Source organism: Agelaius tricolor, unplaced genomic scaffold (assembly GCF_023055355.1).
Source record: "Agelaius tricolor isolate 1412-34295 unplaced genomic scaffold, bAgeTri1.0.p SCAF_3, whole genome shotgun sequence".
Lineage (NCBI taxonomy): Eukaryota > Metazoa > Chordata > Aves > Passeriformes > Icteridae > Agelaius > Agelaius tricolor.
In genome coordinates, this window is record NW_027269263.1 from 66,914,251 (window position 1) to 66,936,056 (window position 21,806).

Below are 21,806 nucleotides of genomic sequence, written 5' to 3' on the forward strand. Positions count from 1 at the left end.
CCTGTGCCAAAGTGCTGTTGCATACAAGCAAGGGACATTTTCCTCAGGCACACAAAGTGAGGACCTCATTGTAGGGAGTGTAAGAGAAACCAACCCAGATATACAGCAGATAAGCAGGTCCTCAGAAATCAGAGGTGCAAGCTTACAATGCAACCTTATAAATGTTGCCTAACAGGAAGGTTTGGTTTCTGAATGGACCAAGGGATCTTTGCTTAGCTGCTCACTCAAGCAAAGTTTAGAAAATGCCACTGTCTTGATTCTCCTGTTTTCTGGATTCTCCTAATTCTCTTCTCTTTTGGGACAGCACATGGCAACATACTCAGTCCACAGAAAGTGAACCCTTGGTGTTAATGGAAAAGGCCTAAGCCAGCTGCATGATCCAACACTGGGCAGTGATGTAGCTTGAGGTCACAATGTCTCCTCACAGCTCCCAGCAAAAATTATTTGTGCATGGTGGATAAAATCCCTGTGACACACTGGAGCCCAGAGCTCTCTCCAAAGATGGACAGACACAGAGCAAACTGCAAAGTTACCCTGCCATGGCAGTGCAGCTGCACCTTCCCAGGGAACTCAGGTGCTTCCCACCTCACCGTGGGCATGGAGCAGCTCTGGGCTCAGCAAAGGGCTCCGTCCCTACTGCCCAGTCACAGCAGGCTCAGCAGAAAGCAGAGGCCATGCCAGATGAAAGGTGCCTGGCAGCATGCTTGTGGAGCTGGGGCAGCCCTCTGCTCAGCTCCAAGCTGGCTTCCTGGGAGAAACACAGAATTCTTTCTCTTGGAAAAGGCCTCTGGGATCGTGGAGTCCCACCTTTGAGCAATCACCACCTGCTCAAGAGGACCATGCCACTGAGTGCCACATCCAGTCTCCAGCAACTGGGATTCCACCACATCCACAGGCAGTCCATTCCAATCTTGAATCACCCTTTATGTGAAGAAATTCCTCCTGATGTGCCACCAGAATCTCCCCTGCTGCAGCTTGAGGCCTTGCCCTCTCGTTGTCTCCCTGGCTGTCCAGCAGAAAAGGCTGATCCCCACCTGGCTACACCCCCTTTTTCAGGGAGACGGAGAGAGAAATGATCTCTCAGAGCCCCCATGTCTGGGCTAAAGAAGCCCAGCTGCCTCAGCTGCTCCTCACAGGCCTTTCCCTGCAGGGCCTTCAGCAGCTCCATGGCCTTGCTCTGCACTGCCTGCAGAGGTGGCCTCGGCCCGTGGATCCAGCCTGTCCAGATCCCTCTGCAGAGCCTTCCTGCCCTCCAGCAACTGAGTCTCCCACCAAACTTGGCATCATGCGTGATCTTGCTGAGAGTTCACTGCATCCCCTCATCCAGATCGTCAGGAAAGATCTTCAACGGGACCGGGCCCCACACGGGTCCCTGGGGACAGCGCTTGTGGCCGGACGCCAGCTGGATGTGGCACTGTTCACCAAGGCTCTCTGGGCCTGGACATGCAGACAGCTCCTGAGGCAGCCAGGAGAGCACCTCTGCAAGGCCTGGGCTGGCAGCTTTTCCAGGACAATGCTGTGGGACACTGTGCCAGAGGCTTTGGTGAAGTCCTGGCAGACACTTCCACAGCCTCCCCCCCCATCCACTGGGCCGGTCATCTGGTCATCAAAGGAGATCAGGTTTGCTATTGTGTTCTTACTTTCTTTTCTTTATTGTTAGGATCAGGGTGAAAGGAGCAGGAGAAAGTGTTTCTTGTGTTTGCTGTTCTGTGTTTATTAATTCTTCTCTGTGTTACAGTCTTACAAATTGTGAGTTCTGTGGCATTCAACTAACAAGCTACAAAATGGCCCACTATCTTTCTCCACCAAGTCTTTTAAGGCTAAACTATCCAATTGAGAAATGAAACCCAAATTATTTTTGCTTTTAACTGAATAGCTAATGACTGAAATTCCACAATGCAGTCTTTTCTAACAAATTACATAAAATTATCCAAAGCCATGTGAAGAAGATAGTGAAGAACAACTAGCCAGCACCCTAAGACGTCCCTTTTGCTTTATATATATATTGCTGTATTCAAAAATGTTAAATCCTAAGTTTTTCAACCTTTTATATTACATACTTCAAATTACACACCTGCAATTTCAGGGCTATCAGTCACTTCTGGAAGCCTTGTCCAAGTCCTCAGGTCAAATGCAGCATTCCCTGGAGGGTCTGTGCCTTTCAACACAGAAAGTTTAAAATTCTCAGCATCCAGGCTTCCAACAGTTCACTAGGCAGGACCTGCCTTTCCTAAAGCCCTGCTGGCTGGCTGGGACTGATGCCTTGGTTCTCCTGGATGTGCCCTGTGATCCCACTCAGGACAATCTCCTCCAAAACCCTTCTGGGAAGCCAGGTCAGGAGGACACACCTGTAATTCCCCAGATTCTCCTTCCCGCCCTTCTTGTGCATGGGTGTCACAATGGCCAAACTCCAGGCAGCTGGCACCTCCCCCGTGGCCACCACTGATAGACCTGATGGAAAGCAACAGTCCTCATGAATGAAAGAAGGCAGAGTCCAAGCTGATCCTTTTCTCTCTTGGGCTTCCCATGTATTTCACAAGCTTGCTGGGGATGGCAGGGCATTTCTGCTTACTGCCAGGGGTGAAGGTCCTGGGAAGGGCCTGGGAAGTTGACAGAGGTGGCACTGATGGGCTTGGTGTGTTGCTTTTGCACAGCTGGGTTTTTGCAAATGGGGGGACCACATAGGTGGCTTCTGTGAGAAGCTGCTTCCACCATTGTCCAGCAGGCCCAATCTGTGGTGGCTCTGTAGATGGACATGCTGCTGGCCCCAGCTGGGCCATTTAGGGATGTTGGTGACACCTGTGCAATAACATATTTAAGAAGAAAATGAAAACACAGTGGAGCGTGCAGTTGGAATTTCAGCCAGAGATTAGGAGGAGGTGAGAACATGTGAGGGAAACAACATGGAGACACCAAGGTCAGTGGAGAAGGAGGGGGAGGAGGTGCTCCAGGTGCTGGAGCCAAGGTTCCTCTGTAGGCCATGCTGAAGCAGCTGTGCCCCTGCAGCCCATGGGAATCCACGAGGGATTCAGAGATCCACCCACAGCCCATGGGGGATGTGCCCAGTCTGAGGCAGGTGGATGCCTGGAGGAGGCTGTGATCCACTGGGAGACCTGGTGAAGAGAGGGCTCCCCTGCTCCCCCACTGAAGCAGCCTGTCCATGGAGAAAAGCACCCTATGGGAGGATGACCCAGGCCAGGGCAGTTTTGGGAGGATGTGTGCCTGTGGGAGGGACTCCTGTTACAGCAGTTTTGCTTGGACTGCTGCCAGTGAGAGTGGAGCCACTCTGGAGAAGTTCAAGGAGAACTGTCTCCTGTGGGAGGGACCCCACGGTGCAGAAGGGCAGGGACTCCTCTCCCTGAGCATAGGAAGAGAACCTTGGGTGATGAACTGACCAGGCCCCCCTCACTCTGTCTCCCTGTGCTGTTGGTGGGGAGGAGGGAAAGACTGGGGGAAGAAAAGGTGTTTTTAAAAGGGCTATTTTACTTTTCATTGTCCTCTGATTTCATTAGTAACAAACATCAAGTTCTCTCTCTAAATTGAACAAGTTTGCCCTTGGCAGTGTGTACTCCCAGTCCTTACCTCAACTCATAAATACTTTATTAATTTTTTCTCTCTCCTCTTTCCAGTTGTGACAGGGGACGCTGAGTGAGCAGCTTATGTGGATGCCTGGTGTTTGACCAGTGTCAAACCAAAACAGTTGGTCAAGCAGCCACTGGTTCCAGAGCCTGGAAATCAAGAGCAGTGAGGCATGGCACGAGTAATGGTGAGGATGAGTGTGGTCCCAAGCCCCAGCCAGTGTGCAGAGGTGGGTGAGCAAGTCAGAGGGAGCCATAGCCTGAGGTACAGCAGAGGTGTCTGCTCAGGGGCCTCAGCCTGAAATCACTCTGATGCTTTCATCCCAGCAGGGGCTGTGGCAGCATTTGATCCCAGCAGAAAAAATCCATCCAGGCAGAGGAGCTGGCACGGCAGGAGCTGTCCAGCAAAGGCAGTGAGAGTGATGTGCTCACTTTGCTCTCCTAAAAGCAAGATCTTCTCCTAGGGGTGTGTGCAGCCCCGCTGGCACAAGGCAGGGCTCTTGCTGCTGTGCCCATGGCACTGGAGGCAAGAGGAGCAGAACTCCATGGTGCTCCCAGGCCGTGCCCCGTGTCTGCCCTGGCATCTGGTGCCTGTGCTCAGCTGTGCAGAGCCCCCAGAGCTGCACCTGGGGAATGGGCCTGGCCTCTGGCTGCTGGCCCAGCTGGGGGTGCCTGTTGCCCAGCATCCTGCAGCACATCAGCCAGCCCCAGTGGGGCTCTCCAAAGCTCAGGGCAGCTGCAGGGGCCCAGGCTGCAGCTCTTGATGCAGCTGAGGCAGGCCTGGAGCTCTGCTGGCTGCCGTCACAGCTGGGACACCAGCACACCTGGAGACACCTGCATGGGGCTGCCTCACTCTGCACACCCACCAAAACCTGTGTCTGACTGCAGCCCCCAAACAGGTTGGTCCTGGCTGAGCAGTGAGACCCAGCAGGACAATGAACAACAGCTCCTGAGCTGAGATGTCCAGCCCCAAGCTGGCACCTCTGAAAGTGGCACAGCTTGCACGAGCTGTTGGCAGCCTGGCCCACTTTGTTCATGCCATTCACAGGAGAATAACTGGTGTCTGATGCTGACACTTGGCTGGGTGTTCTGGCATCCTCTGATTGCATTTGCACACCCAATGTCCTGCAAGGATGCTCTGGGCACTCTGACTTTACTGCTGGATGTAGAAATGTCAGTGGGAAGCAACCTGTGGTTTATAGAAGACATGACACTGCAATCCAGCACTGCTGCAAATCCCTTTTATTGTAAGCTCTTGCAAACTCCATGATGGGGCACACATTGATCTTTGACAACCATTGAATACATTTCCCCAAATCACTTTCCCATCAAGCTGCGGAAAAGCTTCAGAGGCAGAGCAGAGCATGAAGGTGTCCAAGGAGTGCAGCACAGGAATTCAGCTTTGGCTGCTCCAAGCTCTCTATGGATCTGATGCCAAAGCCTGCCTGTCTGATACAACAGCTGCCGCACTCAAGGTGCAGTTTCAAAAGCCACCAAACAAAAGCATGTGCCAGGATCACAGAATCACTGAATTGTTGTGTTTTGGAGGGACTTCTCAGGACCTTCTAGTCCAGACTCCAGGCTGCAGCAGGATCAGCTAGAGCAGGTTGTCCAGAATCATGTATTGTTGGGCTTTGGGTATCTCCAGACATGGAGATCTCCAGGCAGGATCTCTGGGCACCCTGAGGCGCCCTGGTGCCACAGCTTTGCTAAGGAGGTGAGGGACAAGTCAGCTGCACACTCTTGGGGCCAGCTGAGGAGGAGAGGACTCGTTCCTCAGAGCTCTCTCCTGACATGGGCAGCAAAGCAAAGCAGCTGCAGGCTCTGCCCACATCTTTGTGCCTTTGAGCAGAGCAGGAGGTGCCCTGAGGGACACAGCTGGAAACACACCAGAGAAGGAAGCAGCACAGCCTCTGCCCAGGACATTTGTCCCCCTCTCCTCTGCTCTGCTCAGACCCCACCTGCACTGCTGCCTCCAGCTCTGGGCCCACAGCACAAGAAGGATACAAAGCCGTTGGAGTGGAGTCCAGTGGAGGCCATGAAGGTGCTCCAAGGGCTGGAGCAGGTCTGCTCTGGAGAGAGGCTGAGAGAGCTGGGCATGTTCAGCCTGGACAAGACTGCTGAGGGTCCAGTACCTCAAGGATCTCCAAGAGGGCTGGAGAGGGTCTTTGGACAAGGGTATGGAGGGACAGGACAAGAGGGAATGGTTTCACACTGATGGAGGGCAGGGTTAGATGGGATATTATAAAGAAGTGAATCACCCTGAGCAGGCTGTGCTATGAGTAAAAGTTACCCAGAGCTGTTTTGACTGCCCCATCCCTGGAGGGGTTCAAGGCCACGCTGGGGAGGGCTTGGAACAAGCTGGTGTAGTGGAAGGTGTCCCTGCCCATGGCAAGGAGGTGAGAATGAGATGATCTTTAAGGCTTTAAGTCCCATCAAAACCAACCCACTCTGTGATTCTGTGATTCTGTGATTCTGTGACTTGTGGGAAAAGCCACCGAGCCTATTCTAATGACAATGTGAGGCTTATTGCCGGGGACAGGCGTTGTTGAACAAGATAACCGTTTTACCATAGAGCTCAGTCAACTTCTCCTCCAGCTTCCCCAGGCTCAGCTCCTCCACCTGGTTCTTGTCGTTCTCAGCAATGGCCCCCCAAGCCTTTGCGGGCTTTTCGTTCTCCAGGCAGCAGGCAGCTGACCAGATGTGGCTGGGTCTGTTCACCCTCCCGTTGGACACGGAAGTCTTCCCAGGCACAGCACCCGTGATCACGTAGGTGCTTGTACAGCCCTTGGTCTTTCCAATCATTTTTATATCCTCGTAGACCCTCCACTGGCTATCGTTGAGATCGCTGTCCTGGGGCACTACGTTGGTCAGGGTGAAGGTGGCCATTTTACTCTCATCGTTATCCATATGGCCACTGGGATTCAAATGGCCACGGTCCAAACCCTTCAGTCCTCTGTAGTCATCGTATACAGCCTGGCTCTTTTTGATATCTTCTGCAGAGATTTTGTATTGTTCTATGAGGCGTTTCTCTGATTCCATCTCTTTGAGATTACTTTTACCTGTGAGCTGGACAGGGAAAAAGAAAAAGGTGTTAGAATGGGGAATGGGAGTAATGGCGAAAGTTCCCCTGGAGGAGAAGTCTCTGAGAGTCAAGATCCCATTTTTTCTCAACTGAGTGTATGAAAATATATGAATCTGAGAGAAATCATACACATGATCAACCCACATGAACACAAAAGCTTTAAAGAGGAAGTAGGTCAGATTCGGACTGCTCTCAGTTTGACTTGTGACCTTTGTGATCCAGCCTGCAGCCCGTGCTGGGAGCATGGTTGGATGCACGAGACAAGGAGCATTTCCCACTCCTAGGATTGAAAGGTGACTTTGGTGATTCACCTCCCCTGCCAAATCTACTTCCCTTTCCTCCTGCCTCCACAGCCCAAATCTGCCCTGGCCTCTCCCTGGATCCCCTCACACCACACTGTGATTCTGTGATTTTATGTGGGGTTGCTACAGGTGTACCCCAGTCCTGGAACACCAGAGCTTGCCTCCTGTAACCCCATACAGGGAGAAGTGTCAGGAAATCAGTCCTGGAGCTGAGGTTTCCCTGGGAGGGCTACAGTTCATTCAAGGAGGAACAGTTTTGCTCAGGAAGCAAAAAGATCTCACTGTGAATGGAATCTGTTCCAGCAGTGCTGGGAATGTGTCTCAGAGCTGATCTGGGCCAGGGAGAATTTTCTGCAGCATCAGTGCAAAGGAGTTACAAATGGTCAGCCTCTGAGAGGAGCCTGTAATCCCAAAAGAGTCCTGGGGGAAGTAAATTCTCCAAAAAGGGCTCAGGAGAAAATCAACAAAATCCAAGATTTTTTGGAAGGCCAGGGTCCAAGGTCCAGGAAGAAAATGGCAGGTTGGATAGGCCTTGGAGCATGCTGGTCTAATGGCAAGTGGCCTGGCCCATGCAGGGGAGCTGGACTGAGATGGTCTTTAAGGTTCCTTCCAACACAAACCATTCTATGATGCTCCAAAAAGAGAGAATGTGGAGGATGCAGTGGTGCAGCACCAGATTAGCTGCTTGAGTTCCTATGCATAAGATGAAAAGATGATTTTTTTTCATAACTTTAACAACATTTGGTTCATCTTTAGAGAAACATATTTAGCCTTCCTTTGGAGTAGGGCATGTGGCTTCCTTCTCTGGTTCACCTTCCCCCAATGTTGTCCTGCTACTCTGTCCTTACCAATGACAGCAATTGCTTCTTTTTCTCTTCTGCAATTGCCTGTTCTGCTGAAGTTTGTCTGAAGGACATTTGTGAGGGCTCTAGAGCTTGTGCAGTTCTGTCTGTCTGCTGGATCCTTCTGGAGCAAGCCTGAGCCAAAGGTGCTCGGGGTCACTGCCCATGCATGGAGATCACACCCTTGTGACTGGACCAACACTGATGCTCCTCACATTGCAGTGCCAGAAATGTCACTCCAGAAATCCCTGCACAGTTAACCTGGCCCTCTCATCTCCAGTGCCTTTTCCCTCCAGGCTTTGTCCCTGGGCCAACTCACTCCCTTCTGAGCTTCTCATATTTCTTCTCAAATACCAATCACAAAGCCTTTTTAACTCTTCACTGGGAGCAGACAAGCTCTGCCAGGGATGCAGAACAGCTCAGGGCAAAGTGGGGATCAGATCCCAGCAGGACTGTTGGTCCCTCAAGTTTAGCCTCTCCTGGATGCCTTTTCCCCATCACTTGGGCACCCAGCACAGCAGGGCACAGGCAGGGGAAGCATTTGACTTTGTCATGTCATGCCAAGTAATGGGATTTGCTGTTCCTGTCAGGTGAAGGCAGAGAGCTGGGCACCTTGGGGATGTGATTCATCTCATGCTCCTGCTGATGTCTCAGGGGCATCAGAGGAACCATGTGGTGCAGGTGTTTGAAGTAAAATGAGGACATTCCCATCTGTGTGTCCATTCGCGTGTGTTTAGAGGGGTAGTAGGAAATAGGAGTGGTTATTTAAATGCTGCAGCTCATCTCTGAGTGGCTGGAGGGTGATGTGATGTGATGTGATGTGGTGTAAGAGAGACACCCACCTGAGGCTCAACAAACCACGATTTAGGTCTTTTGCCTTGAGCAGGGTGGTAGATGTAAGCAGAGTAGACAGGGATTCTCCTGTCTCTGTCGTACAGGGTGGCATAGTGATACGCGTTCCTGAAGCGCTGACAGATCCAGGCTGGGTTCTTTGGGTTCAGGGCATCATTTGGAATGGTCCCCGCATAGAAGAACTGAGGACAACTATCAAAGGAGTTCAGCACCTCGCTGTGTCCCAGCCAGAGGCAGCTGGCCAACACCTGCAGCAGCAGCAGCAGCCCCAGCAAGGTGGCAGGATTTCAGTGAAGGGCTCTTGCTCCCCTGGAAGGCAAATGCAGAGGGACACTCAGCTGGGAGAGAGCAGATCATGGCCTGCAGCCTTTGGTGCAGGGGGACACAGCTGGCAGAGGAGAGGATTGTGAGAGACCAGGAAAGGAGTAATTTCTGTCCTCCTCCATATGGAAAAACCACAAGGGCAATAAGGGTGAAACATAAAACAGGGTTTAGGTGCCCAGAGGAGGCAGCAGTGGGAGCACTCAGCCTGTAGGAGGAAGGAGCCAAAGCCAGCAGGACTGCAATCAGCTCTCACAGCCAAGTGATCTTGTAACTGAGGCACAGCCCTGAGACAAGGTCACCTTTGCCCACCTCCCTCCTGCTCTCAGCACCTTCCCACAGCAGACACCTGCACCTGGGCACAGACTCTGCTCAGCCCCTGCCATGCTGAGCTGGGCTTTAATCTCATGGGGCATTGGGCAGGCAAAGAACAGCAATGCTGCACTTCCTGCAGCTCTCTGGGCCCATCCAGGTTCCCACAGACACTCAGCTCTTCCACTCAGACCCAATACTGAACCCCAAATCATCCACCTGGGCTCCTGCCTCTCAGCTGACATTGGGCCACGGCTGTCCTGCTGCTCACCTTGCATTTCCACCTTATCCAAGCCCAGACTCTGAACTTGCAGACACATGCAGAGAGCAAAGGAAGGGGCCAAGCAGATGGCAGCAGCAAGCATGAGGGATAACACCTCTATCTTAGCAGCACAATGGCTGCTGCAGTGCAAGCCCTGAGGGGCAGCTCTTGCCCGGGTTGCTTGGGATTCCTGCTGGTGCCCAACTTCAGCTTTGCTGATTGATTTCCCTGTACAGGCAAAGGCAGCATGGCAGGAATTTCTTGGACAGCAACCTGTCCTGTTTTGTCTTTCTCAGTGCTGATGTGATTTTCAGCAGTCAGTAAGGTCATTCCTTTATGAGAAAACTGCTGAAAAGCTCCCTGGGATGATGGAAAGCAAGCAAGGGGCGCCTTTGTCTCCATCCAGAGGCAGCTTCAGGTTTGGGAGAGCAGGGATGCTTCCCCTTGCATTGCCAGACACTCCTTGGGGAGATTTAATATCATCAGCATTTGCAATAAGGCAGCTGGGACAGGCAGTTCAAAGGGTTCCTGGCAGACAAAGCTGCCACAGCCTCTAAAGCACAAAGCCCACCTTGGGCTGGCAAGGGGCTGGGCTCAGGACAGATGAAGGCTTCACAAGTCACCTTGCACATTTGCCCTTGTCTTGGTCTTCTCCCTGCCCCTCATTTCTCCATTTCCACTGCATTCAGGATGCTGAGCTGCACACAGCCCTGCTCTGACCCAAGATATCTGGTCCTTTTTCTCTTTTCCAGCCCTGGATCAGGAATGTGGTGACCAATGAGCTGGAAACTGAGAACTGCAACTACAAGTCGGGACTTTATACAGTGCTCTGCTGAGCATTCCCAAAGCTGCTCCAAATCAAGCAGAGAAGGGTCTGAAAAGTCTTTCTGCATGACCCACTCCATGAGATTGAAATAAATCTAACTAAGGTAATAGCTAATATAACAGATTCATAGAAAACAGCCTACCTTGAGAAGGAGTGTCTGCTCGCAGCCCCAAAGTGGCAGAGGAGTCTCAAATGCCTCTGCTGCAGTCTCAAGACTGTCTAGGTTTATATACTCTCTAGGAAGAGGCAGTTGCTGGATTTCCCAAGCAGGGTTCAGAGTAAATTTTCCCAGGTGTTCAGACCACACCTGTGTTTGTCCAGAGGCTTTTTGCAAGGTCATGGCTGGAGTTTTAGTACTCAATAAGTTCCTCCTTCCTTCCTATTCAACAGTTTGATGTTAATTTTCAGGTAAGTTGGCTTGAGTTTCTTTCCCAAATCTTTCCTTCTGTCCTTGCCCTCCTGACTGACAGAAAATACTAAATGGCTGCAAAATTAAAGTGCATATATGAGCTCTGATTGCTCCTTGGAGCTCAGCAACTCCAGCCTAGCCTTTGTCCATATATGTATATTTATTCCAGAAAAATCAGGAAAGATTTTTAATATTGGAATCAATGGTGAGGAAGGAGAAGGAGCTTACCTTCAAGCAGAGTCTCAGAACAGGCAGCTGAACTGTTCCTTCTGTCTTCTCCCAGGAGAAAGAGGTGTTTGAATCCTCAGGAGTGCACCTGCAATATATACCCTTTCAAAAATTTGCCCCTTGTTATAAACAAGGAATTCTAGAGAATAGAGAAGTTTTCCATTTTTATTCAGGGGGTATGTGCACACCCACCCTGAAATGTGCTGACTGTTGTTTGTCATAGTTTCCCCAGAATTTCTCCCAACTTTGCTGACTTGCAGCATGGTATGTCAGGATCAGTTAACTATCCACCCAGTCATGAAGTTGCCCTTTCTTGTAAACAGTGAATTCCAGAGAAAAGAGAAGTTTTCTATTTTTATTTAGGGATTTGTTCACACCCACTCTGAAAGATGTTGACATTCTTTTAGTTTCCTCAGAATTTCTCCCAAATTTGCTGCCTTGCAGCATGGCATGTCAGGGTCAGCTAACAGGGTCTGGTGGCTTCCTTGATCATTTCCTCAATGCCACCAGCTGCAGCTGCTGCTGCTGCTGCAGCACCTACACGTGTTTCTGCTCCCCACAGAACAGCTCTGGGGACATTGGATGGACTGGCCTGACTCTGATACACTCAGATATTCACACTCTGTCCTTCTGCAGCCTCCCAGAACATCATGCCCATGGCCAGGCTACACCTACTCTCTTGCCTGGTTGCCATGGCTGTGTGACAGCTCCATCCCAGCAGCCTGGGAAGGAGAAGGCTCTGGGGATACCTCAGAGCACCTGCCAGTACTTTAGGAGTCTACAGGAGAGCTGCAGACAGACTTTGCACAAGGGCTTGGAGCTGATAGGTGGGCTGGGTTCAGGGTTAATGTTTTTGTCAGTGGCAAGAGTGGGGCTGTGTTTTGGAGTTGTGCTGAACACAGAGTTGATAACACAGAGATGTTTCTGGTATTGCTGGGCAGAGCTTCCACAGGCCAAGGCCTTTTGTGCTTTTTGTACTGCCAGGCTGGCAAGGAGGCTGGGGGTACTTGGGAAGTTGGGAGGAGACACAGCCAGGACAGGTGAGCCCAACTGACCAGAGCATATTCCAGAGCATGGGACATCATGCTGAGGATATAAAGTGAGGGGAAGGAGGAGGAAGGAGGGGGCATTTGGAGCGGTGGGTTTTGTAGCTGGCTTTTGTCTTCCCAGGTAAGTGTGAGGGGCCCTGTTCTCCTGGAGGTGGCTGAACACCTTTCTATCCATGGGAAATGGTGAAGGAATTCCTTGATGTGCTTTGCTTGTGTGCACAGCCTTTGCTTTCCCTGTTAAACTGTCTCTATCTCCACCCAGGAGTGTTCCAGCTTTTCCCCTTCCAGTTCTCTCCCTGCTCCCGGTGGTCGGGGAGGGAGGGAGCGGCTGCGTGGGGCGTGGCTGCTGCCTGGGGTTAAACCACACCTTTGGGACAAGCTGAAAGGGCTTGGAATGGAAGGAGTGAAGGTTTAGACTGGATATTAGGAAGGTATTTGTGACTGTGGGGAGGTGATGCCCCAGCACAGGTTGCCCACAGAAGCTGAGCCTGCCCCATGCCTGCAAGTGTCCATGGCCAGGCTGGCTGGGGCTTGGAGCAACCTGGGATAGTGGAAGGTGTCCCTGCCTATGGGAGGGCATGGATGTAGGCTGGTCATTAAGGTGTTTCAATGACCATTCATTCATTTACAGCTAAACTGGACTAATTTTCTTCTGTTTCCAGAAGTCCAGGAATAATAGAATGGCGAGTTGGTTGTTACAACCAGAAATATCCAGAAGAATTGTGTGTGACCAAAGTTGGTTTAAAGAAACTGGTTGAATCCTGTGGTTTCTTTTGTCTTTGTTAACCTGAGACTGATGTCTTAAACAAAGTGGGGTTTAGTCAGAATGGGGGAGAAGGTCAAGAAGAAGCAGATCTGCTGGAGGTGGGGCAAATCCCTCCTTTCTGATGGGGCCCAACTGACAGAACCAAGCAGGGCCCAACAGTGGTCACATCATTAGAAGGGGCCATAAACCATCAAAGACCCCCAAAGTGTCCCCCAGCTCCACAGTGCTGCATGACCCAGTGTAAAACCACTCCCAGGGCAAAAGTGGGGCAATGCCACATAATCCTGAACTCACAGAACCCATTGAACTCTTCAATGAAAAGTCCCCTACCACCAAAGGGTCAAGAGTGAATACATCAATGTTGGAAGTCTTGTTCCTGGATACGTGGGAATATCTATGAGCTGTTGGCAGGCTGGCCCACTTTGTTCATGCCATTCACAGGAGAATAACTGGTGTCTGATGCTGACACTTGGCTGGGTGTTCTGGCATCCTCTGATTGCATTTGCACACCCAATGTCCTGCAAGGATGCTCTGGGCACTCTGACTTTACTGCTGGATGTAGAAATTTCAGTGGGAAGCAATTTGTGGTTTATAGAAGACATGACACTGCAATCCAGCACTGCAGCAAATCCATTTTATTGTAAGCTCTTGCAAACTCCATGATGGGCCACACATTGATCTTTGACAACCATTGAATATATTTCCCCAAATCACTTTCCCATCAAGCTGCAGAAAAGCTTCAGAAGCAGAGCAGAGCATGAAGGTGTCCAAGGAGAGCAGCACAGGAATTCAGCTTTGGCTGCTCCAAGCTCTCTATGGATCTGATGCCAAAGCCTGCCTGTCTGATACAACAGCTGCCGCACTCAAGGTGCAGTTTCAAAAGCCACCAAACAAAAGCATGTGCCAGGATCACAGAATCACTGAATTGTTGTGTTTTGGAGGGACTTCTCGGGACCTTCTAGTCCAGACTCCGGGCTGCAGCAGGATCAGCTAGAGCAGGTTGTCCAGAATCATGTATTGTTGGGATTTGGGTATCTCCAGACATGGAGATCTCCAGGCAGGATCTCTGGGCACCCTGAGGCGCCCTGGTGCCACAGCCTTGCTAAGGAGGTGAGGGACAAGTCAGCTGCACACTCTTGGGGCCAGCTGAGGAGGAGAGGACTTGTTCCTCAGAGCTCTCTCCTGACATGGGCAGCAAAGCAAAGCAGCTGCAGGCTCTGCCCACATCTTTGTGCCTTTGAGCAGAGCAGGAGGTGCCCTGAGGGACACAGCTGGAAACACACCAGAGAAGGAAGCAGCACAGCCTCTGCCCAGGACATTTGTCCCCCTCTCCTCTGCTCTGCTCAGACCCCACCTGCACTGCTGCCTCCAGCTCTGGGCCCACAGCACAAGAAGGATACAAAGCCGTTGGAGTGGAGTCCAGTGGAGGCCATGAAGGTGCTCCAAGGGCTGGAGCAGGTCTGCTCTGGAGAGAGGCTGAGAGAGCTGGGCATGTTCAGCCTGGACAAGACTGCTGAGGGTCCAGTACCTCAAGGATCTCCAGGAGGGCTGGAGAGGGTCTTTGGACAAGGGTATGGAGGGACAGGACAAGAGGGAATGGTTTCACACTGATGGAGGGCAGGGTTAGATGGGATATTATAAAGAAGTGAATCACCCTGAGCAGGCTGTGCTATGAGTAAAAGTTACCCAGAGCTGTTTTGACTGCCCCATCCCTGGAGGGCTTCAAGGCCAGGCTGGGGAGGGCTTGGAACAAGCCGGTGTAGTGGAAGGTGTCCCTGCCCATGGCAAGGAGGTGAGAATGAGATGATCTTTAAGGCTTTAAGGTCCCATCAAAACCAACCCACTCTGTGATTCTGTGATTCTGTGACTTGTGGGAAAAGCCACCGAGCCTATTCTAATGACGATGTGAGGCTTATTGCCGGGGACAGGCGTTGTTGAACAAGATAACCGTTTTACCATAGTGCTCAGTCAACTTCTCCTCCAGCTTCCCCAGGCTCAGCTCCTCCACCTGGTTCTTGTCGTTCTCAGCAATGGCCCCCCAAGCCTTTGCAGGCTTTTCGTTCTCCGGGCAGCAGGCAGCTGACCAGATGTGGCTGGGTCTGTTCACCCTCCCGTTGGACACGGAATTCTTCCCAGGCACAGCACCCGTGATCACGTAGGTGGTTGTACAGCCCTTGGTCTTTTCAATCATTTTTATATCCTCGTAGACCCTCCACTGGCTATCGTTGAGATCGCTGTCCTGGGGCACTACGTTGGTCAGGGTGAAGGTGGCCATTTTACTCTCATCGTTATCCATATGGCCACTGGGATTCAAATGGCCACGGTCCAAACCCTTCAGTCCTCTGTAGTCATCGCATACAGCCTGGCTCTCTTTGATATCTTCTGCAGAGATTTTGTATTGATCTATGAGGCGTTTCTCTGATTCCATCTCTTTGAGATTACTTTTACCTGTGAGCTGGACAGGGAAAAAGAAAAAGGTGTTAGAATGGGGATTGGGAGTAATGGAGCAAGTTCCCCTGGAGGAGAAGTCTCTGAGAGTCAAGATCCCACTTTTTCTCATCTCAGTGTATGAAAATATATGAATCTGAGAGAAATCATACACATGGACCAACCCACATGAACACAAAAGCTTTAAAGAGGAAGTAGGTCAGATTCGGACTGCTCTGAGTTTGACTTGTGACCTTTGTGATCCAGCCTGCAGCCCGTGCTGGGAGCATGGTTGGATGCACGAGACAAGGAGCATTTCCCACTCCTAGGATTGAAAGGTGACTTTGGTGATTCAAATCTACTTCCCTTTCCTCCTGCCACCACAGCCCAAATCTGCCCTGGGCTCTCCCTGGATCCCCTCACACCACACTGTGATTCTGTGATTTTATGTGGGGTTGCTACAGGTGTACCCCAGTCCTGGAACACCAGAGCTTGCCTCCTGTAACCCCATACACAGGGAGAAGTGTCAGGAAATCAGTCCTGGAGCTGAGGTTTCCCTGGGAGGGCTACAGTTCATTCAAGGAGGAACAGTTTTGCTCAGGAAGCAAAAAGATCTCACTGTGAATGGAATCTGTTCCAGCAGTGCTGGGAATGTGTCTCAGAGCTGATCTGGGCCAGGGAGAATTTTCTGCAGCATCACTGCAAAGAAGTTACAGATGATCAGCCTCTGAGAGGAGCCTGTAATCCCAAAAGAGTCCTGGGGAAACTAAATTCTCCCAAAAGGGCTCAGGAGAAAATCAACAAAATCCAAGGCTTTTTGGAAGGCCAGGGTCCAAGGTCTAGGAGGAAAATGGCAGGTTGGATAGGCCTTGGAGTATGCTGGTCTAATGGCAAGTGGCCTGGCCCATGCAGGGGAGCTGGACTGAGATGGTCTTTAAGGTTCCTTCCAACACAAACCATTCTATGATGCTCCAAAAAGAGAGAATGTGGAGGATGCAGTGGTGCAACACCAGATTAGCTGCTTGAGTTCCTATGCAAAAAATGAAAAGATGAGTTTTTTTAAACTTTAACAACATTTGGTTCATCTTTAGAGAAACATATTTTAGCCTTTCTTTGGAGTAGGGCATGGGGCTTCCTTCTCTGGCTCAACTTCCCCCAATGCTGTCCTGCCACTCTGTCCTTACCAATGACAGGAATTGCTTCTTTTTCTCTTCTGCAATTGGCCTGGCCTGTTCTGCTGAAGTTTGTCTGAAGGACATTTGTGAGGGCTCTAGAGCTTGTGCAGTTCTGCCTGTCTGCTGGATCCTTCCGGACCAAGCCTGAGCCAAAGGTGCTTGGGGTCACTGCCCATGGATGGAGATCACACCCTTGTGACTGGACCAACACTGATGCTCCTCACTTCTCACTGCCTGAAATGTCACTCCAGAAATCCCTGCACAGTTAACCTGGCCCTCTCATCTCCAGTGCCTTTTCCATCAAGGCTTTGTCCCTGGGCCATCTTACCCCCTTCGGAGTTTCTCATATTTCTTCTCAAATACCAATCACAAAGCCTGTTTAACACTTCACTGGGAGCAGATAGGGTTAGGGTTCTGCCAGGGATGCAGAACAGCTCAGGGCAAAGTGGGGATCAGATCCCAGCAGGACTGTTGGTCCCTCAAGTTTAGCCTCTCCTGGAAGCCTTTTCCCCATCACTTGGGCACCCAGCACAGCAGGGCACAGGCAGGGGAAGCATTTGACTTTGTCATGTCATGCCAAGTAATGGGATTTGCTGTTCCTGTCAGGTGAAGGCAGAGAGCTGGGCACCTTGGGGATGTGATTCATCTCATGCTCCTGCTGATGTCTCAGGGGCATCAGAGGAACCATGTGGTGCAGGTGTTTGAAGTAAAATGAGGACATTCCCATCTGTGTGTCCATTCGCGTGTGTTTAGAGGGGTAGTAGGAAATAGGAGTGGTTATTTAAATGCTGCAGCTCATCTCTGAGTGGCTGGAGGGTGATGTGATGTGGTGTAAGAGAGACACCCACCTGAGGCTCAACAAACCACGATTTAGGTCTTTTGCCTTGAGCAGGGTGGTAGATGTAAGCAGAGTAGACAGGGATTCTCCTGTCTTTGTCGTACAGGGTGGCATAGTGATACGCGTTCCTGAAGCGCTGACAGATCCAGGCTGGGTTCTTTGGGTTCAGGGCATCATTTGGAATGGTCCCCGCATAGAAGAACTGAGGACAACTATCAAAGGAGTTCAGCACCTCGCTGTGTCCCAGCCAGAGGCAGCTGGCCAACACCTGCAGCAGCAGCAGCAGCCCCAGCATGGTGGCAGGATTTCAGTGAAGGGCTCTTGCTCCCCTGAAAGGCAAATGCAGAGGGACACTCAGCTGGGAGAGAGCAGATCATGGCCTGCAGCCTTTGGTGCAGGGGGACACAGCTGGCAGAGGAGAGGATTGTGAGAGACCAGGAAAGGAGTAATTTCTGTCCTCCTCCATATGGAAAAAACACAAGGGCAATAAGGGTGAAAGCTAAAACAGGGTTTAGGTGCCCAGAGGAGGCAGCAGTGGGAGCATTCAGCCTGTAGGAGGAAGGAGCCAAAGCCAGCAGGACTGCAATCAGCTCTCACAGCCAAGTGATCTTGTAACTGAGGCACAGCCCTGAGACAAGGTCACCTTTGCCCACCTCCCTCCTGCTCTCAGCACCTTCCCACAGCAGACACCTGCACCTGGGCATGGACTCTGCTCAGCCCCTGCCATGCTGAGCTGGGCTTTAATCTCATGGGGCATTGGGCAGGCAAAGAACAGCAATGCTGCACTTCCTGCAGCTCTCTGGCCCCATCCAGGTTCACACAGACACTCAGCTCTTCCACTCAGACCCAATACTGAACCCCAAATCATCCACCTGGGCTCCTGCCTCTCAGCTGACATTGGGCCATGGCTGTCCTGCTGCTCACCTTGCATTTCCACCTTATCCAAGCCCAGACTCTGAACTTGCAGACACATGCAGAGAGCAAAGGAAGGGGCCAAGCAGATGGCAGCAGCAAGCATGAGGGATAACACCTCTATCTTAACAGCACAATGGCTGCTGCAGTGCAAGCCCTGAGGGGCAGCTCTTGCCCGGGTTGCTTGGGATTCCTGCTGGTGCCCAACTTCAGCTTTGCTGATTGATTTCCCTGTACAGGCAAAGGCAGCATGGCAGGAATTTCTTGGACAGCAACCTGTCCTGTTTTGTCTTTCTCAGTGCTGATGTGATTTTCAGCAGTCAGTAAGGTCATTCCTTTATGAGAAAACTGCTGAAAAGCTCCCTGGGATGATGGCAAGCAAGCAAGGGGCGCCTTTGTCTCCTTCCAGAGGCAGCTGAGGTTTGGGAGAGCAGGGATGCTTCCCCTTGCATTGCCAGACACTCCTTGGGGAGATTTAATATCATCAGCATTTGCAATAAGGCAGCTGGGACAGGCAGTTCAAAGGGTTCCTGGCAGACAAAGCTGCCACAGCCTCTAAAGCACAAAGCCCACCTTGGGCTGGCAAGGGGCTGAGCTCAGGACAGCTGAAGGCTTCACAAGTCACTTTGCACATTTGCCCTTGTCTTGGTCTTCTCCCTGCCCCTCATCTCTCCATTTCCACTGGATTCAGGATGCTGGGCTGCACACAGCCCTGCTCTGACCCAAGATATCTGGTCCTTTTTCTCTTTTCCAGCCCTGGATCAGGAACGTGGTGACCACTGAGCTGGAAACTGAGAACTGCAACTACAAGTTGGGACTTTATACAGTGCTCTGCAGAGCATTCCCAAAGCTGCCCCAAGTCAAGCAGAGAAGGGTCTGAAATGTCCTTCTGCATGACCCACTCCCTGAGATTAAAACAGATCTAACTAAGGTAATATCTAAATTAAGAGATACCTAGAAAACAGCCTACCTTGAGAAGGAGTGTCTGCTCACAGCCCCAAAGTGGCAGAGGAGTCTCAAATGCCTCTGCTGCAGTCTCAAGACTGTCTAGGTTTATATACTCTCTAGGAAGAGGCAGTTGCTGGATTTCCCAAGCAGGGTTCAGAGTAAATTTTCCCAGGTGTTCAGACCACACCTGTGTTTGTCCAGAGGCTTTTTGCAAGGTCATGGCTGGAGTTTTAGTACTCAATAAGTTCCTCCTTCCTTCCTATTCAACAGTTTGATGTTAATTTTCAGGTAAGTTGGCTTGAGTTTCTTTCCCAAATCTTTCCTTCTGTCCTTGCCCTGCTGACTGACAGAAAACACTAAATGGCTGCAAAATTAAAGTGCACATATAAGCACTGATTGCTCAATGGAGCTCAGCAACTCCAGCCTAGCCTTTGTCCATATATGTATATTTATTCCAGAAAGTCAGGAAAGATTTTTAATATTGGAATCAATGGTGAGGAAGGAGAAGGAGCTTACCTTCAAGCAGAGTCTCAGAACAGGCAGCTGAACTGTCCCTTCTGTCTTCTCTCAGGAGAAAGCAGTGTTTGAATCCTCAGGAGTGCACCTGCAATATATACCCTTTCAAAAATTTGCCCCTTGTTATAAACAAGGAATTCTAGAGAATAGAGAAGTTTTCTATTTTTATTCAGGGGGTATGTGCACACCCACCCTGAAATGTGCTGACTGTTGTTTGTCATAGTTTCCCCAGAATTTCTCCTAACGTTGCTGACTTGCAGCATGGTATGTCAGGATCAGTTATCTATCCACCCAGTCATGAAGTTGCCCTTTCTTGTAAACAGTGAATTCCAGAGAAAAGAGAAGTTTTCTATTTTTATTTAGGGATTTTGTTCACAGCCACTCTGAAAGATGTTGACATTGTTTTAGTTTCCTCAGAATTTCTCCCAAATTTGCTGCCTTGCAGCATGGCATGTCAGGGTCAGCTAACAGGGTCTGGTGGCTTCCTTGATCATTTCCTCAATGCCACCAGCTGCAGCTGCTGCTGCTGCAGCACCTACACGTGTTTCTGCTCCCCACAGAACAGCTCTGGGGACATTGGATGGACTGGCCTGACTCTGATACACTCAGATATTCACACTCTGTCCTTCTGCAGCCTCCCAGAACATCATGCCCATGGCCAGGCTACACCTACTCTCTTGCCTGGTTGCCATGGCTGTGTGACAGCTCCATCCCAGCAGCCTGGGAAGGAGAAGGCTCTGGGGATACCTCAGAGCACCTGCCAGTACTTTAGGAGTCTACAGGAGAGCTGCAGACAGACTTTGCACAAGGGTTTGGAGCTGATAGGTGGGCTGGGTTCAGGGCTAATGTTTTTGACAGTGGCAGGTGTGGGGCTGTGTTTTGGAGTTGTGCTGAACACAGAGTTGATAACACAGAGATGTTTCTGGTATTGCTGGGCAGAGCTTCCACAGGCCAAGGCCTTTTGTGCTTTTTGTACTGCCAGGCTGGCAAGGAGGCTGGGGGTACTTGGGAAGTTGGGAGGAGACACAGCCAGGACAGGTGAGCCCAACTGACCAGAGCATATTCCAGAGCATGGGACATCATGCTGAGGATATAAAGTGAGGGGAAGGAGGAGGAAGGAGGGGGCATTTGGAGCGGTGGGTTTTGTAGCTGGCTTTTGTCTTCCCAGGTAAGTGTGAGGGGCCCTGTTCTCCTGGAGGTGGCTGAACACCTTTCTATCCATGGGAAATGGTGAAGGAATTCCTTGATGTGCTTTGCTTGTGTGCACAGCCTTTGCTTTCCCTGTTAAACTGTCTCTATCTCCACCCAGGAGTGTTCCAGCTTTTCCCCTTCCAGTTCTCTCCCTGCTCCCGGTGGTCGGGGAGGGAGGGAGCGGCTGCGTGGGGCGTGGCTGCTGCCTGGGGTTAAACCACACCTTTGGGACAAGCTGAAAGGGCTTGGAATGGAAGGAGTGAAGGTTTAGACTGGATATTAGGAAGGTATTTGTGACTGTGGGGAGGTGATGCCCCAGCACAGGTTGCCCACAGAAGCTGAGCCTGCCCCATGCCTGCAAGTGTCCATGGCCAGGCTGGCTGGGGCTTGGAGCAACCTGGGATAGTGGAAGGTGTCCCTGCCTATGGGAGGGCATGGATGTAGGCTGGTCATTAAGGTGTTTCAATGACCATTCATTCATTTACAGCTAAACTGGACTAATTTTCTTCTGTTTCCAGAAGTCCAGGAATAATAGAATGGCGAGTTGGTTGTTACAACCAGAAATATCCAGAAGAATTGTGTGTGACCAAAGTTGGTTTAAAGAAACTGGTTGAATCCTGTGGTTTCTTTTGTCTTTGTTAACCTGAGACTGATGTCTTAAACAAAGTGGGGTTTAGTCAGAATGGGGGAGAAGGTCAAGAAGAAGCAGATCTGCTGGAGGTGGGGCAAATCCCTCCTTTCTGATGGGGCCCAACTGACAGAACCAAGCAGGGCCCAACAGTGGTCACATCATTAGAAGGGGCCATAAACCATCAAAGACCCCCAAAGTGTCCCCCAGCTCCACAGTGCTGCATGACCCAGTGTAAAACCACTCCCAGGGCAAAAGTGGGGCAATGCCACATAATCCTGAACTCACAGAACCCATTGAACTCTTCAATGAAAAGTCCCCTACCACCAAAGGGTCAAG

At 50.9% G+C, this 21,806-nt stretch overlaps 2 protein-coding genes across 2 annotated transcripts; both read right to left on the reverse strand.

Moving 5' to 3' along the window:
- Nucleotides 1–6,047: 6,047 nt before the first annotated feature.
- On the reverse strand, nt 6,048–8,943 carry LOC139587662 (endonuclease domain-containing 1 protein-like; the record flags this gene model as incomplete). The annotated part of the gene is made up of 2 exons (XM_071422053.1): nt 6,048–6,647; nt 8,650–8,943. Coding segments are annotated over 2 exons (837 nt in total), but the record flags the coding sequence as incomplete, so codon positions are not given.
- Nucleotides 8,944–13,740: 4,797 nt separating this feature from the next.
- LOC139588583 (endonuclease domain-containing 1 protein-like) lies at nt 13,741–19,895 on the reverse strand. Its single transcript, XM_071424169.1, has 3 exons — nt 19,649–19,895; nt 17,283–17,601; nt 13,741–15,287 (listed from the first exon to the last, which is right to left on the reverse strand). The coding sequence occupies exons 2-3, from the start codon at nt 17,565–17,567 to the stop codon at nt 14,745–14,747; spliced, it is 828 nt and encodes a 275-aa protein (XP_071280270.1). The 5' UTR covers nt 17,568–17,601; nt 19,649–19,895; the 3' UTR covers nt 13,741–14,744.
- Between the last annotated feature and the right edge of the window lie 1,911 nt (nt 19,896–21,806).